General features: G+C 44.7%; 1 protein-coding gene across 17 annotated transcripts in view; it reads left to right on the top strand.

Moving 5' to 3' along the window:
• ptprsb (protein tyrosine phosphatase receptor type Sb) overlaps positions 1-14,323 on the top strand; it is a 117,080-nt gene that overhangs the window by 90,127 nt on the left and 12,630 nt on the right. For 4 of the 17 annotated variants that reach the window (XR_012395543.1, XR_012395535.1, XR_012395539.1 and 1 more), the window contains 11 exons: positions 280-374; positions 2,296-2,552; positions 3,141-3,228; positions 4,963-5,178; positions 5,261-5,422; positions 6,950-7,062; positions 7,424-7,521; positions 11,200-11,323; positions 11,545-11,720; positions 12,367-12,486; positions 13,961-14,115. Coding sequence is in view for 11 of the 17 variants with exons in the window: in XM_073932506.1 (XP_073788607.1) it covers positions 280-374; positions 2,296-2,552; positions 3,141-3,228; positions 4,963-5,178; positions 5,261-5,418; positions 6,612-6,623; positions 6,950-7,062; positions 7,424-7,521; positions 11,200-11,323; positions 11,545-11,720; positions 12,367-12,486; positions 13,961-14,115 (1,612 nt within the window). In the remaining 6 variants the exon portion in view is untranslated. Of the gene's footprint in view, positions 1-279; positions 375-2,295; positions 2,553-3,140; positions 3,229-4,962; positions 5,179-5,260; positions 5,423-6,611; positions 6,624-6,949; positions 7,063-7,423; positions 7,522-11,199; positions 11,324-11,544; positions 11,721-12,366; positions 12,487-13,960; positions 14,116-14,323 lie in introns of all 17 variants that reach the window. The other 13 variants (XM_073932529.1, XM_073932545.1, XM_073932524.1 and 10 more) reach the window with 5 other exon arrangements.

Genomic DNA, 14,323 nt, shown 5'->3' with positions numbered 1-14,323 from the left:
GCAGTGTGGCACAGAGATCAGTGTAGTGTGTGTGTGTGTGTGTGTGTGTGTTCCTTCTCTCCTTCATTAGCAGCTGAATGTGGGCCAGCTCTCACCGGAGCGCCGCATATGTGTCCGTCCTGACGCCATACACTCACCTTCTTCATCCCCCACAATCCCCTGCACAGCCCTGGCGGACACACGTCCTCACCGCGTGGCTCACCTGAGACTGTGTGCGTGTGTGTGTGTGTGTGTGTGTCGGAGTCTCATGTTTTGCCATGTGTGTGTGTTTTCCGACAGACGTGCCGAGGAATTTCTCTGTGAATTTGGCCACAAAGACGAGTGTGTTGCTGACCTGGGAGTTTCCGGAGAGCAGCGCCCCCTACCCCTTCACTGTGAGTCACACACACACACACACACACAGGAAAACACACACTCTCACACACACAGGAAGTCTGTGGAAAACACTTCTGATCAGTGCTGGTTTCTAATTGGTGTATTGCTGCTCGTCATTACTTAGTGTAAAGTCATTTAATATTCAAAATAATTAATATTGCCACTCCCTCTTCAGCAAACTCTCTTTTCTGATTGGTGTTTACTGATATCCACTAATAGGAATCCACCCAAACATCCAATCAAATGCTCAAATTCCACATCAAGCCTTTATACTGAAATAACACACGCTTCAAACAATGCATGAGGGTAAATTATGTGGGCGTGGCATTCTGACATAAAGGCGGGTCTGAGTGAGATGTGGGCGTGGCAGTCAAAGATAAAAGCGGGTCTAAATGGGATGTGGGCATGGTGGTCTGAGATGTGGGAGTGGCAATCAAACATGACGGCGGGGTCTGAGTGAGATGTGGGCGTGGCAGTTAAACATGAGGCAGGTCTAAGAGAGATGTAGGTGTGGCATTTTTTATTGGATGTGGGCATGACAGTCAAACATGAAGGCGGGTCAAAGTGAGATGTGGGCGTGGCAATCAAACATGAAAGCGGATCTGAGTGAGATGTGGGCGTGGCAGTCAAACATGAAGACGGGTCTAAATGAGATGTGGGCCTGGTGGTCAAACATGAAAGGGAGTCTGAGATGTGGGCGTGGCAATCAAACATGATGACAGGTTCTGAGTGAGATGTGTGGCAGTCAAATATGAAGGCGGATCAAAGTGAGATGTGGGTGTGGCATTTAAATTTGAAGGTGGTTCTGAGGGAGATGTGGGTGTGGCATTTAAATTTGAAGGTGGTTCTGAGGGAGATGTAGGTGTGGCATTTATCGAGATGTGGGTGTGGCAATCAAACATAAAGGCGGATCTGAGTGAGATGGGCATGGCAGTCAAACATAAAGGTGGATCTTGGTTAGATATGGGTGTGGCATTTAAACATGAAGGCGGGTCTTAGATAGATATGGGTGTGGCATATAAACATGAAGGCGGGTCTTAGATAGATATGGGTGTGGCATTTAAACATGAAGGCGGGTCTTAGATAGATATGAGTGTGGCATTTAAACATGAAGGCGGGTCTTAGATAGATATGGGTGTGGCATTTAAACATGAAGGCGGGTCTTAGTTAGATGTGGGTGTGGCATTTAAACATGAAGGCGGGTCTTAATTAGATTTGGGTGTGGTATTTAAACATGAAGGCGGGTCTTAGTTAGATGTGGGCGTGGCATTTAAATATGAAGGCTGGTCTTAGTTTTATGTGGGCGTGGCATTTAAACATGAAGGCGGGTCTTAGTTAGATGTGGGTGTGGCATGTGAATGCAGAGTGATTCAGATTTACTCTAATAGAACACACTTGACTTACTCTTTCGGTGGTTCAGGATCGCTGCGTGTGCTCTGCAATGTTAATTATATTGGCTGCACATTTCGGTTTAGTTTTAGTTTGTTTCATGTTGATTTGTTTCAGGAGGACACGTCCCGTGTCGACCAGAGCAAAGTCTGCACTGCTGCATTACCTCTTCTCTTACAATTAATTATAAATAAATAATAAAAAAATAATCTTTTGTAGTTAAACATGTGTTTGGCGCCATCTACTAATGTTTAAACAGCCGCAGCTCAGATTTTCTGCCACAGAATGAGTAATTATTAATTTTGAAGACAGATTATTTGTTTGATAATTAATATTTTATTTTAGGTCGTTTTTAAGTCGCTTTAGTTTTTATTTTTTTGTGAATTTTATATTTAATGTTGATTAACACAAACGTGTCCCCTAGGTAGGTGGCTCTCGGGTGTTTGGAGCAGAGCGTGTTTACGTCTATCAGACTGAGACTGTCAGTGTTGGCGTGTGTGTGTGTGTTAGTAAAGCTGCATCTCTCCTCAGGTGGAGTACAACAAGAAGACGGTGGTGGTGGACGCGCGGCTGAGGAAGGCCGTGATCCCGAACCTGGAGCCGAACACCAGCTACGACTTCAAGATCACGCGTGAGTCTTCAGGGAACATGAGCGGCCTCAGACACCGCATACACGCCAAAACATCTCCACGAATCCTGATCCGCCGGCCCGAGCTGGACCACACCCGCGAGACCGAGACCACCCTCACCCTCATACTGCCCTCTCTGGACAGCCAGAGCAACGTCAGGTACACACACACACACACACACACACACACATATAGAGAGAGTGAGAAAGTCTAACATTTGTGGAAACACTCTTTCTCACACACAAACGTGGTTCACGCACACCCATTTACAGTACACAGAGAGGACATATGAATAATGCATGACATACACACACACACACACTCTGCATGTGCACTCACACAAATTTACAGTACATTGGGAGGACATATGAATCATGCATGACGTGCACACACACACACACACACACACACACACACCGCTGCTGCTCTGCTGTGAATAATTCAGGGCTGCAGTCACTCTGTGCTTCTGGCTGCTCCTGCAGACTCTGCTGAGCTCAGGAGGAAGATCATTCCAGATCCTCACTGACACACACACACACACACACACACACACACACAGCACGCTCCGCACACACTCCGTCTGTCCATCATGCTTGATGGGGACTGCAGCTCAGGGATGCACATCGTCTGAGGAGGAGAGAGACGATGGATTATAACTGATGATGACTCTAAAACGATGATGTGTGTGTGTGTGTGTGTGTGTGTGTGTGTCTCTGTGTGTGTGTGCGTGCGTGTGTGAATCTGCAGGAACATCTATGTGGTGGTGGTTCCTCTGAAGAGAGGCAGAGGAGTGAACCGACAGCTGAAGAGTCCTGATGAGATGGACCTGGAGGAGGTAAAACTCCACAGCAGCAGCAACACTCACCCTGGCCTGCACAGCGCTGGAGTTATAGATATATAATACACACGCACACACACACGCACACACACGCACGCGAGAGCACTAATGCAGAGCTGCTGCCTCTGTGAGGAACAGTGACGTCTGATAGAGTATAGAAATGTTTGTATATTAAATGGCAGGAAGAATACATCATAACAACTACTCAGAACATCCTAGCAACCACTCAGAAACCCTAGCAACCACTAAGAATATCCTAAAAACACTCAGAAAACCCTAGCAACCACTCAGAACACCATAGAAACCTTTATGAATATCCTAGAAACCACCCAGAACACATCCTGTCAACCATTTAGAACACCATAGCAACCACTAAGGACACTCTAGCAACCACTTGGAACACCATAGCAACCACTAAGAATATATAAGAGACTAGTCAGAATATTCTATTAACCAATCAGAAACCATAGCGATTAGTAAGAATATGCTAGAAACTACTCAGAATGCTCTAGCAACCACTCAGAATGCTCTAATTACCACCCACCAACCCTAGCAACCCTTGAGAGTATCCTAGAAACACTCAACATCCTGTCAACCATTCAGAATGCCCAGTCAACCACTCTGAACACCATAGCAACCTCTAGGAATATCCTAGGGACTACTCAGAACATTCTAGCAACCACTCTGAAACCCTAGCAACCATCAAGAATATCCTAGAAACCGCTCAAAACACCCTATCAATCATTTAAATCACCATAGCAACCTCCCAGAACACCATAGAAACCACTAAGAATGTTTTTGAAACTACTTAGAACACCCTAGCAACCACTCAGAACACTCTAGCAACCACTTGGAACACCATAACAAACACTAAGAATAAACAAAAACATCTACAAACACCCTAGCAACGACTCAGAACACCCTGTAAATCCCTAAGAATATGCAGAAATGACTTAGAACACCCTAGCAACAACAGAAGAGCATCCTATCAACCACTTGGAACACTATAGCAACCACTAAGAACATACTAGAAACAACTCAGAATCCTCTAGCAACCACCCAGAACATCAAATAGTGCACTCAAACCATCATAGCAACTACCCAGAACACCCTATCAACCACTCCGAACACCATAGAAACCACTCAAAAAACCCTAGCAACCTCTCTAACACCCTAGCAACCACTCAACCACCTAGCAACCTCTCAGGACATTGTAGTAATCACTCAAAACACCCTAGCAACCACTCTGGACAACATAGCAACCACTCTGAACACCATAGAAACCACCCAAAACACCCTAGCAACCACTCAACCACCTAGCAGCCACTCTGGATATTGTGGTAATCACTTAGAACACCCTAGCAACCACTCTGGATACCATAGAAACCACTCATAACACCCTAGCAACTACGCTAACTTTCTAGTGCCCTCTAAACCACCCAGCAACCACTCAGATCACCCTAGCTGGCAGTGCTGGAGAGTGTGTGTGTGTGTGACACTGTGTATGTGTGTGTGTGTGTGTGTGTGTGTGTGTGTGTGTGTGTGTGTGTGTGTGTGTGTGTGTGTGTGTGTGTGTGTGTGTGTGACACTGTGTATGTGTGTGTGTGTGTGTGTGTGTGTGTGTGTGTGTGTGTGTGTGTGTGTGTGTGTGTGTGTGTGTGTGCGCGTGTGTGTGTGTACGTGCGTGCGTGTGTGTGACAATATGTGTGTGTGTGTGTGTGTGTGTTTCAGCTGCTGAAGGACATCAGTCAAAAGCAGCGGGACCCACGCCAGCGTCAGGTGGACCTGCGGCGGGCATACATCACTGCCCGCTTCACGCCCGCCACCCTCCCTGCCTTCTTCACCCTGGGGAACCAGCAAGACTACGGCGGCTTCGACAACCGTGCGCTGGAGGCGGGACAGGAGTATGTGTTCTTCATCCTGGCAGAGCTCAACTCCACCACCGGGGTAAGAGGAGCCAGCCGAGTGTGTGTTTCAGTGTGTGTGTGTGTGTGTGTGTGTGTAACTGTGCTGTGTGTTGTGTGTTCAGAAGATGTTTGTGGCCAGCCCGTACACAGACCCGGTGATCGCTCCAGACTCGGACCCGCAGCCGCTGGATGCCGGTGACGGCCTGATCTGGGTGGTGGGACCCGTGCTGGCGGTCGTCTTCATCATCTGCATCGTCATCGCCATCCTGCTCTACAAGAAGTGCGTCTCAACAGCACTCACACACGCACACATGCACACACACACACACACATACACATCCACACATACACCCACACATGTACACACATGCAAACACACATACACACTCAGATGTACACACATTCACAAAAATACACACATATACACACTTACATACACACACATATACACATGCTGAAAGACAAATACATACACAAACGTATACACACACACACATATATGCACACAAAAACACACAGACATAAACACACACACACACACACATACAAATGTACACAGATACAAACAGACATACACATACAGACACATACATATACACATGCACTTACACAGACCTTACACACACTTGCGCGCACACACACACACGCGCGTCTTTACCTAAATACCCTCATAAGTCTGTAATGTGCATTACTGTGAGCAAACCCAGAGTTCTGCTGTAGCCAGTGCTGGTTACCCTGGTGATGAGCAGGTGTGTGTGTGTGTGTGTGTGTGTGTGTGTGTGTGTGTGTGTGTGTGTGTGTGTGTGTGTGTGTGTGTGTGTGTGTGTGTGTGTGTGTGTGTGTGTGTGTGTGTGTGTGAGGATGGAAATGAGGAGAATAATGAGTGATTAAATATGCAGGAGCTGCTATTCCAGTGCAGATGATGGAGCGGTGTGATGGAGGAGCAGATATTAATATCCACACGCCTGCAGCAGTGCTCAGATACTTCTCACCAGATCATGAAGGATGAGCTCCATCACACACACACACACACACACACACTCTACTCTCTCAGGCCGCGTGTGCACTGATGTGTGTTAGTGTGAAGCGCATGAGTTCTGCTGTGGTTCAGTGTTCTGGAGCCGCTGCAGAGGCCGTGTTGTGTTCAGCTCTGCTGCTGCTGTGTGTGTGTGTGTGTGTCACTGTGATGGAGCAGGCGGAGACATCTGAACACGGAGGCGGGGCTGCAGTTATTCTCCTCTCTGATTGGGCGTTTCCCTCAATATTAGGGCTCAGAGTGGAGTCCTGCATCCTCTCCTTCAGTTCACACTGTGTAAACGGGCCGCAGTCTCGACTTTATACTCCAGTCTGGTGTTGAGGTGTGATCTGCAGGTGTCCAGATGCAGATGTGTGTAGTAATCTCTCTCTCTCTCTCTCTCTCTCTCTCTCTGCTCGTGTGTGTGTGTGTGTGTGTGGCACCTGATGGGACTCCAGCAAACCTGATGGGTGAGTGAAGTCTGATCCCTGATATACAGCTCTTGCGCTCACACACACACACACACACACACACACACACACACACACACACACACACACACACACTGCGGTTCTGCTTCATCATCACACACCCACACTCTCCCTCATCAGCATGTTTGTGTTTAACATGAGAGTGAAGATATCTCGACCGCTTCTGCTTCAGTGACTTTGGCTTTTCTGATGTGTTCCCTAATGTCTGTGCTGTTGGAGGAGAATTATTGTTCTTTCTGCTTAATAATGTGTGTGTATGTGCGTGTGTGTGTGTGTGTGTGTGTGTGTGTGTTTTGACTCTTCAGCAAGCGCAAAGACTCAGAGCCGGGCACGAAGTGTTTGCTGAATAACGCAGAGATGATGGCGCACCACCCTACTGACCCTGTGGAGATGAGGCGCATCAACTTCCAGACTCCAGGCACGAACACACACACATATATCTCACACACACTTACACAGACACACACACACACACACACAGACATGCACACACACAGACACAGGTTTACACACAAAAGATGCACAGACAGATACAAACATATACACACTCGCACAACGATATTTACACACACACACACACACACACACACATACACACAGAGACATAACGGCACTTACACACACACACACACACACACACACAGACACAGAGACATAACGGCACTTACGTTCAGACACAAGCATGTATGAACACACATACACACTCAGAAAGTGATGCATGGACACACACACACACATACTCAACACATGAGGTGTGACCGTGACCTTTGACCCTGCAGGAATGATGAGTCACCCGCCGATCCCCGTGTCTGAGCTGCCCGAGCACATGGAGCGCCTGAAGGCCAACGACAACCTGCATCTGTCGCAGGAGTACGAGGTGTGTGTGACGCAGAGAGACAGCGACCTTCATCAGCACACACACACACACCCATACACACACTCACACACATTCATTCATTCATCAAGCCTGTGTGGTGTTAAAGGGCCATGAACTCCCCTGTTCCAGCAGGGTGTTTTCACACCTCTAGTTTGGAAAAGGTCAGGGAAGTGGGTGTGTCCCGCTCTGTTTAGGTGGGAGTGTTGGGGGAGGGAAAAGAGGGAAGGATTTAAATAAAAATGGGAGTTTCCGTTTGGGCACGCGCTGATTTCACTCAGGAAAAACAAACAGATGCAGGGGAGAGAGACGGAGACTGTGTTTAATGACGGTGGAATGTTTGATTAGACTGAAGAACTAAACTACAAACCACTGAAGAACTAAACTACAAACTACTGAAGAACTAAACTACAAACCACTGAAGAACTAAACTACAAACTACTGAAGAACTAAACTACAAACCACTGAAGAACTAAACTACAAACTACTGAAGAACTAAACTACAAACTACTGAAGAACTAAACTACAAACTACTGAAGAACTAAACTACAAACTACTGAAGAACTAAACTACAAACCACTGAAGAACTAAACTACAAACTACTGAAGAACTAAACTACAAACCACTGAAGAACTGAACTACAAACCACTGAAGAACTAAACTACAAACTACTGAAGAACTAAACTACAAACCACTGAAGAACTAAACTACAAACCACTGAAGAACTGAACTACAAACCACTGAAGAACTAAACTACAAACTACTGAAGAACTAAACTACAAACCACTGAAGAACTAAACTACAAACCACTGAAGAACTGAACTACAAACCACTGAAGAACTAAACTACAAACTACTGAAGAACTAAACTACAAACCACTGAAGAACTAAACTACAAACCACTGAAGAACTGAACTACAAACCACTGAAGAACTAAACTACAAACTACTGAAGAACTAAACTACAAACCACTGAAGAACTAAACTACAAACTACTGAAGAACTAAACTACAAACTACTGAAGAACTAAACTACAAACCACTGAAGAACTAAACTACAAACCACTGAAGAACTAAACTACAAACCACTGAAGAACTAAACTACAAACTACTGAAGAACTAAACTACAAACTACTGAAGAACTAAACTACAAACTACTGAAAAACTAAACTACAAACTACTGAAGAACTAAACTACAAACTACTGAAGAACTAAACTACAAACCACTGAAGAACTAAACTACAAACTACTGAAGAACTAAACTACAAACTACTGAAGAACTAAACTACAAACCACTGAAGAACTAAACTACAAACCACTGAAGAACTAAACTACAAACCACTGAAGAACTAAACTACAAACTACTGAAGAACTAAACTACAAACTACTGAAGAACTAAACTACAAACCACTGAAGAACTAAACTACAAACCACTGAAGAACTAAACTACAAACCACTGAAAAACTGAACTACAAACTACTGAAGAACTAAACTACAAACCACTGAAGAACTAAACTACAAACTACTGAAGAACTAAACTACAAACTACTGAAGAACTAAACTACAAACCACTGAAGAACTAAACTACAAACCACTGAAGAACTAAACTACAAACCACTGAAGAACTAAACTACAAACTACTGAAGAAAACTACAAACTACTGAAGAACTAAACTACAAACCACTGAAGAACTAAACTACAAACTACTGAAGAACTAAACTACAAACTACTGAAGAACTAAACTACAAACCACTGAAAAACTGAACTACAAACTACTGAAGAACTAAACTACAAACCACTGAAGAACTAAACTACAAACTACTGAAGAACTAAACTACAAACTACTGAAGAACTAAACTACAAACCACTGAAGAACTAAACTACAAACTACTGAAGAACTAAACTACAAACTACTGAAGAACTAAACTACAAACTACTGAAGAACTAAACTACAAACTACTGAAGAACTAAACTACAAACTACTGAAGAACTAAACTACAAACTACTGAAGAACTAAACTACAAACTACTGAAGAACTAAACTACAAACTACTGAAGAACTAAACTACAAACTACTGAAGAACTAAACTACAAACCACTGAACAACTAAACTACAAACCACTGAAGAACTAAACTACAAACCACTGAAGAACTAAACTACAAACTACTGAAGAACTAAACTACAAACTACTGAAGAACTAAACTACAAACTACTGAGGAACTAAACTACAAACTACTGAAAAACTAAACTACAAACTACTGAAGAACTAAACTACAAACTACTGAAGAACTAAACTACAAACCACTGAACAACTAAACTACAAACCACTGAAGAACTAAACTACAAACCACTGAAGAACTAAACTACAAACTACTGAAGAACTAAACTACAAACTACTGAAGAACTAAACTACAAACTACTGAGGAACTAAACTACAAACTACTGAAAAACTAAACTACAAACTACTGAAGAACTAAACTACAAACCACTGAAGAACTAAACTACAAACCACTGAAGAACTAAACTACAAACTACTGAAGAACTAAACTACAAACTACTGAAGAACTAAACTACAAACTACTGAGGAACTAAACTACAAACTACTGAAGAACTAAACTACAAACTACTGAAGAACTAAACTACAAACTACTGAAGAACTAAACTACAAACCACTGAAGAACTAAACTACAAACTACTGAAGAACTAAACTACAAACCACTGAAGAACTAAACTACAAACCACTGAAGAACTAAACTACAAACCACTGAAGAACTAAACTACAAACCACTGAAGAACTAAACTACAAACCACTGAAGAACTAAACTACAAACCACTGAAGAACTAAACTACAAACTACTGAAGAACTAAACTACAAACCACTGAAGAACTAAACTACAAACTACTGAGGAACTAAACTACAAACTACTGAAAAACTAAACTACAAACTACTGAAGAACTAAACTACAAACTACTGAAGAACTAAACTACAAACCACTGAAGAACTAAACTACAAACTACTGAAGAACTAAACTACAAACTACTGAAGAACTAAACTACAAACTACTGAAGAACTAAACTACAAACCACTGAAGAACTAAACTACAAACTACTGAAGAACTAAACTACAAACCACTGAAGAACTAAACTACAAACCACTGAAGAACTAAACTACAAACCACTGAAGAACTAAACTACAAACTACTGAAGAACTAAACTACAAACTACTGAAGAACTAAACTACAAACTACTGAGGAACTAAACTACAAACTACTGAAGAACTAAACTACAAACTACTGAAGAACTAAACTACAAACTACTGAAGAACTAAACTACAAACCACTGAAGAACTAAACTACAAACTACTGAAGAACTAAACTACAAACTACTGAAGAACTAAACTACAAACTACTGAAGAACTAAACTACAAACTACTGAAGAACTAAACTACAAACTACTGAAGAACTAAACTACAAACTACTGAAGAACTAAACTACAAACTACTGAAGAACTAAACTAGCACAAAACAAAACTGCTGAAGAATGAAATGAGAAGCTACTGAAAAAGAGCTAATTCTGACAGACTGACATGTTGTTGTAACAGTATCTGATCGATAATAAATAATAATTTATAAATAATTGTGTGTGTGTGTGTGTGTGTGTGTGTGTGTGTGTGTGTGTGTTTCAGTCGATTGACCCTGGGCAGCAGTTCACGTGGGAACACTCCAACCTGGAGGTAAACAAGCAGAAGAACCGCTATGCTAACGTGATCGCGTATGACCACACACGCGTGATCCTGGCTCCAGTCGACGGTAAGCGCAGAGCGTGTGTGTGTGTGTGTGTGTGTGTGTGTGTGTGCGTGTGTGCGTGTTTGCGTGTGTGCATGCATTTCTGTATGTCTGAGTGTTTGTGGAAATGTTTCTCTGTGTGCCTCTGCAAATGTGTGTGTGTGTGTGTGTGTGTGTGTGTGTGTCTGTGTGTGTTTGTGTGCACTGGAGCTGAGGCTGACCTCCTCTGCACTCTCCCCCGCTAGGCATTATGGGTAGTGACTACATCAATGCTAACTACATCGACGGCTACAGGAAGCAGAACGCCTACATCGCCACACAGGGGCCGCTGCCCGAGACCTTCGCAGACTTCTGGAGGATGGTGTGGGAGCAGCGGGCGGCAACGGTGGTGATGATGACCCGACTGGAGGAGAAATCACGGGTGTGTGTCTGTGTGTGCGTGCGTGCGTGCGTGTGTGTGTGTGTGTGTGTGTATGTGTGTGTCACTGCAGTTAGATTACTTGTATTAGTTCACCAGGTCTGTATTTTGTCACACATAATGAATACTGCAGGTCTGCTGAATGCTGGACTCTGATTGGCTGCTGCTCACTCTCAGGTGTTTGGTTATTGTCAGATAAAGGCACAGCTAAAGTAGTTCCGGCAGCTTTAGAGCGCATTACAGCTCCATATCACTCTGCTGAATGATTAGACACACTCACACACACTCACACACACACACACACACACATACACACACACACACACACAACATGTAGTGGATTCTGCAGTGGTGCTGGACTTGAACAGTGCTCACCTGCGGCTGACGGGGGAGTAGTGGAGGATATGCACAGTATTAGTGTGCTGTAAGAGTAATAAAGCACTCTGAGCTGTTGGATTATTAATGTTGATTCAGTCTGATGTCTGTTGACTGGTTGTTAGTTGTTAGTTGGTAACATGTCGTAGATTTTAATGCATTAGTAAATGTTAAACCCAGCACTGGTCAAGCTGTGATACACACACAAAATGCACACGCTTAAACACACACACACACACACACACACACACTGATGATCTCCTCTGTCCTGCAGGTGAAGTGTGATCAGTACTGGCCCAGTCGTGGCACAGACTCATTCGGGGCGGTGCAGGTCAGTCTGCTGGACACTATGGAGCTGGCCACCTTCTGTGTGCGCACCTTCTCTCTGCACAAGGTCAGATATCAATACATTAATACAACCCAAAGCAGGGAAATCAGGACAGTGTGGAAAACACAAGTATACAGACAGACAGACAGACAGACAGACAGACAGACAGACAGACAGACAGCAGTGTCTCCAGATGTGCTCTGACTCGAGTTTGATCAGACGACATGAACACACAATATCTGCTCATCTTCAGCTCAGTGAGTCTCCATCCCCTGCTGTCAGTCAGAGCTCAACACACTCCAGAGACAGCAGCAGTGATCAGGTGATCTGCTGAATAATGGTGTGATGTGACGCAGGTGATGTCCACAGGTGAGTCTAGTCCTTTAGGAGCAGAGATGGGCCAGGATCTTCAGTTTGAGCACAGATACAAGAGAAAGTGTGTGAACACAATGATCCTCAGAGGAAGACATGTGGAGATTTCACCTTCAACAGACTGAAGGAGTCTGGAGGAGTTTCAGTGCGTAAAGGACACGAGCGCAAGCCTGAGCTGAACAACCGTGACCTCCGACCCCTCAGGGGGCGCTGCATCAAGAGTCCTCATTCATCTATAAGCAGATCAGCACATGGGCTCAGCGGTACTGCGGCAAACCTGTGACAAGCAGCACAATACAGAGTCACATCCACAAACACCAGCCAACTCTGCACTGTGCCAAGAGGAAGCCCTATGTTAACAGTGTCCAGAAGCGCTGCTCTGGGCTCTGAGGCATCTGGGATGGAGCATCACACAGTGGAGACGTGTCCTGTGCTCAGATGAAGCAGTGTTTCAGGTGTTTCTGGGAGAAATGGACGCCGTGTGCTCCAGACCAAAGAAAAAGAGGATCATCCAGACTGACACCAGCAACAGGTCCAGAAGCCCGGCTCTGTCATGGTCTGGGGTTGTGTCGGTGCTCTTGGCGAAGGTGACCTGCTCTTCTGTGATGCTCCAGTAATGCTGAACAGCACAGAGAGATTCTGGAGCTCAATATGCTGCAGAGACGCCCATGCAGAGTCCAACAAGACAATGCAGAACCACATTCAGCTCACATTACAGAGAAGAGGAGACTAATAGACTGGCCTGCCTGAAGTCCTGACCCGTCTCCAATAGAGAATGTGTGGAGCAAAATGCAGCAGTGAAGAGCCGCGCTGTCGGCCAGATGAAGACGTGTCTGCAGGAGGAATGGGGCAGAATGAGCCCTGAACACTTCAGCACTGCTGTCTTCAGCCCCTAACCAGCACACAGTGGGAAACGCTTCACTGGTGCAGCCGATCCTGGAGTGCTGGAAAACTGTAGATGACGAGGAGCACGTTAATCATGTCTGCAGAGAGACACGAGCCACAGAACTTCTGGAAATCTCTGCTGTCTGTTTAGTTCTGTTTTCCACACTGACCCATCCCGCTCTGATTTGAGCTTGTAGTTCAGTGTGAGTCTGGATCAGGCCGTGTGTGTGTGTGTGTGTGTGTGTGTGTGTGTGTGTGATCCTCATTCTCTGTGATCCTCCAGAACGGCTCTAATGAGCGCAGGGAGGTCCGTCAGTTCCAGTTCACCGCCTGGCCTGATCACGGCGTTCCCGAATATCCCACTCCATTCCTGGCATTCCTGCGCAGAGTCAAGGCCTGCAACCCACCGGACGCTGGACCCGTCATCGTACACTGCAGGTGTGTGTGTGTGTGTGTGTGTGTGTGTGTGTGTGTGTGTGTGTGTGTGTGTGTGTGTGTGTGTGTGTGTGTGTGTGACTGTTTGAAAGTGGAGAACAGCATGATATTACTGGCACATGAACACACACACATCCTGTAGCAGTTTAGTGTTTTGACAGATTAAACACACACACACACACACACACACACTTGGCTCAGCATTAGTGTT

Source organism: Danio rerio, chromosome 2 (genome assembly GCF_049306965.1).
Source record: "Danio rerio strain Tuebingen ecotype United States chromosome 2, GRCz12tu, whole genome shotgun sequence".
Lineage (NCBI taxonomy): Eukaryota > Metazoa > Chordata > Actinopteri > Cypriniformes > Danionidae > Danio > Danio rerio.
Note: the sequence above shows the minus strand (reverse complement) of the source record. Positions and strands in the feature narration are given on the sequence as shown.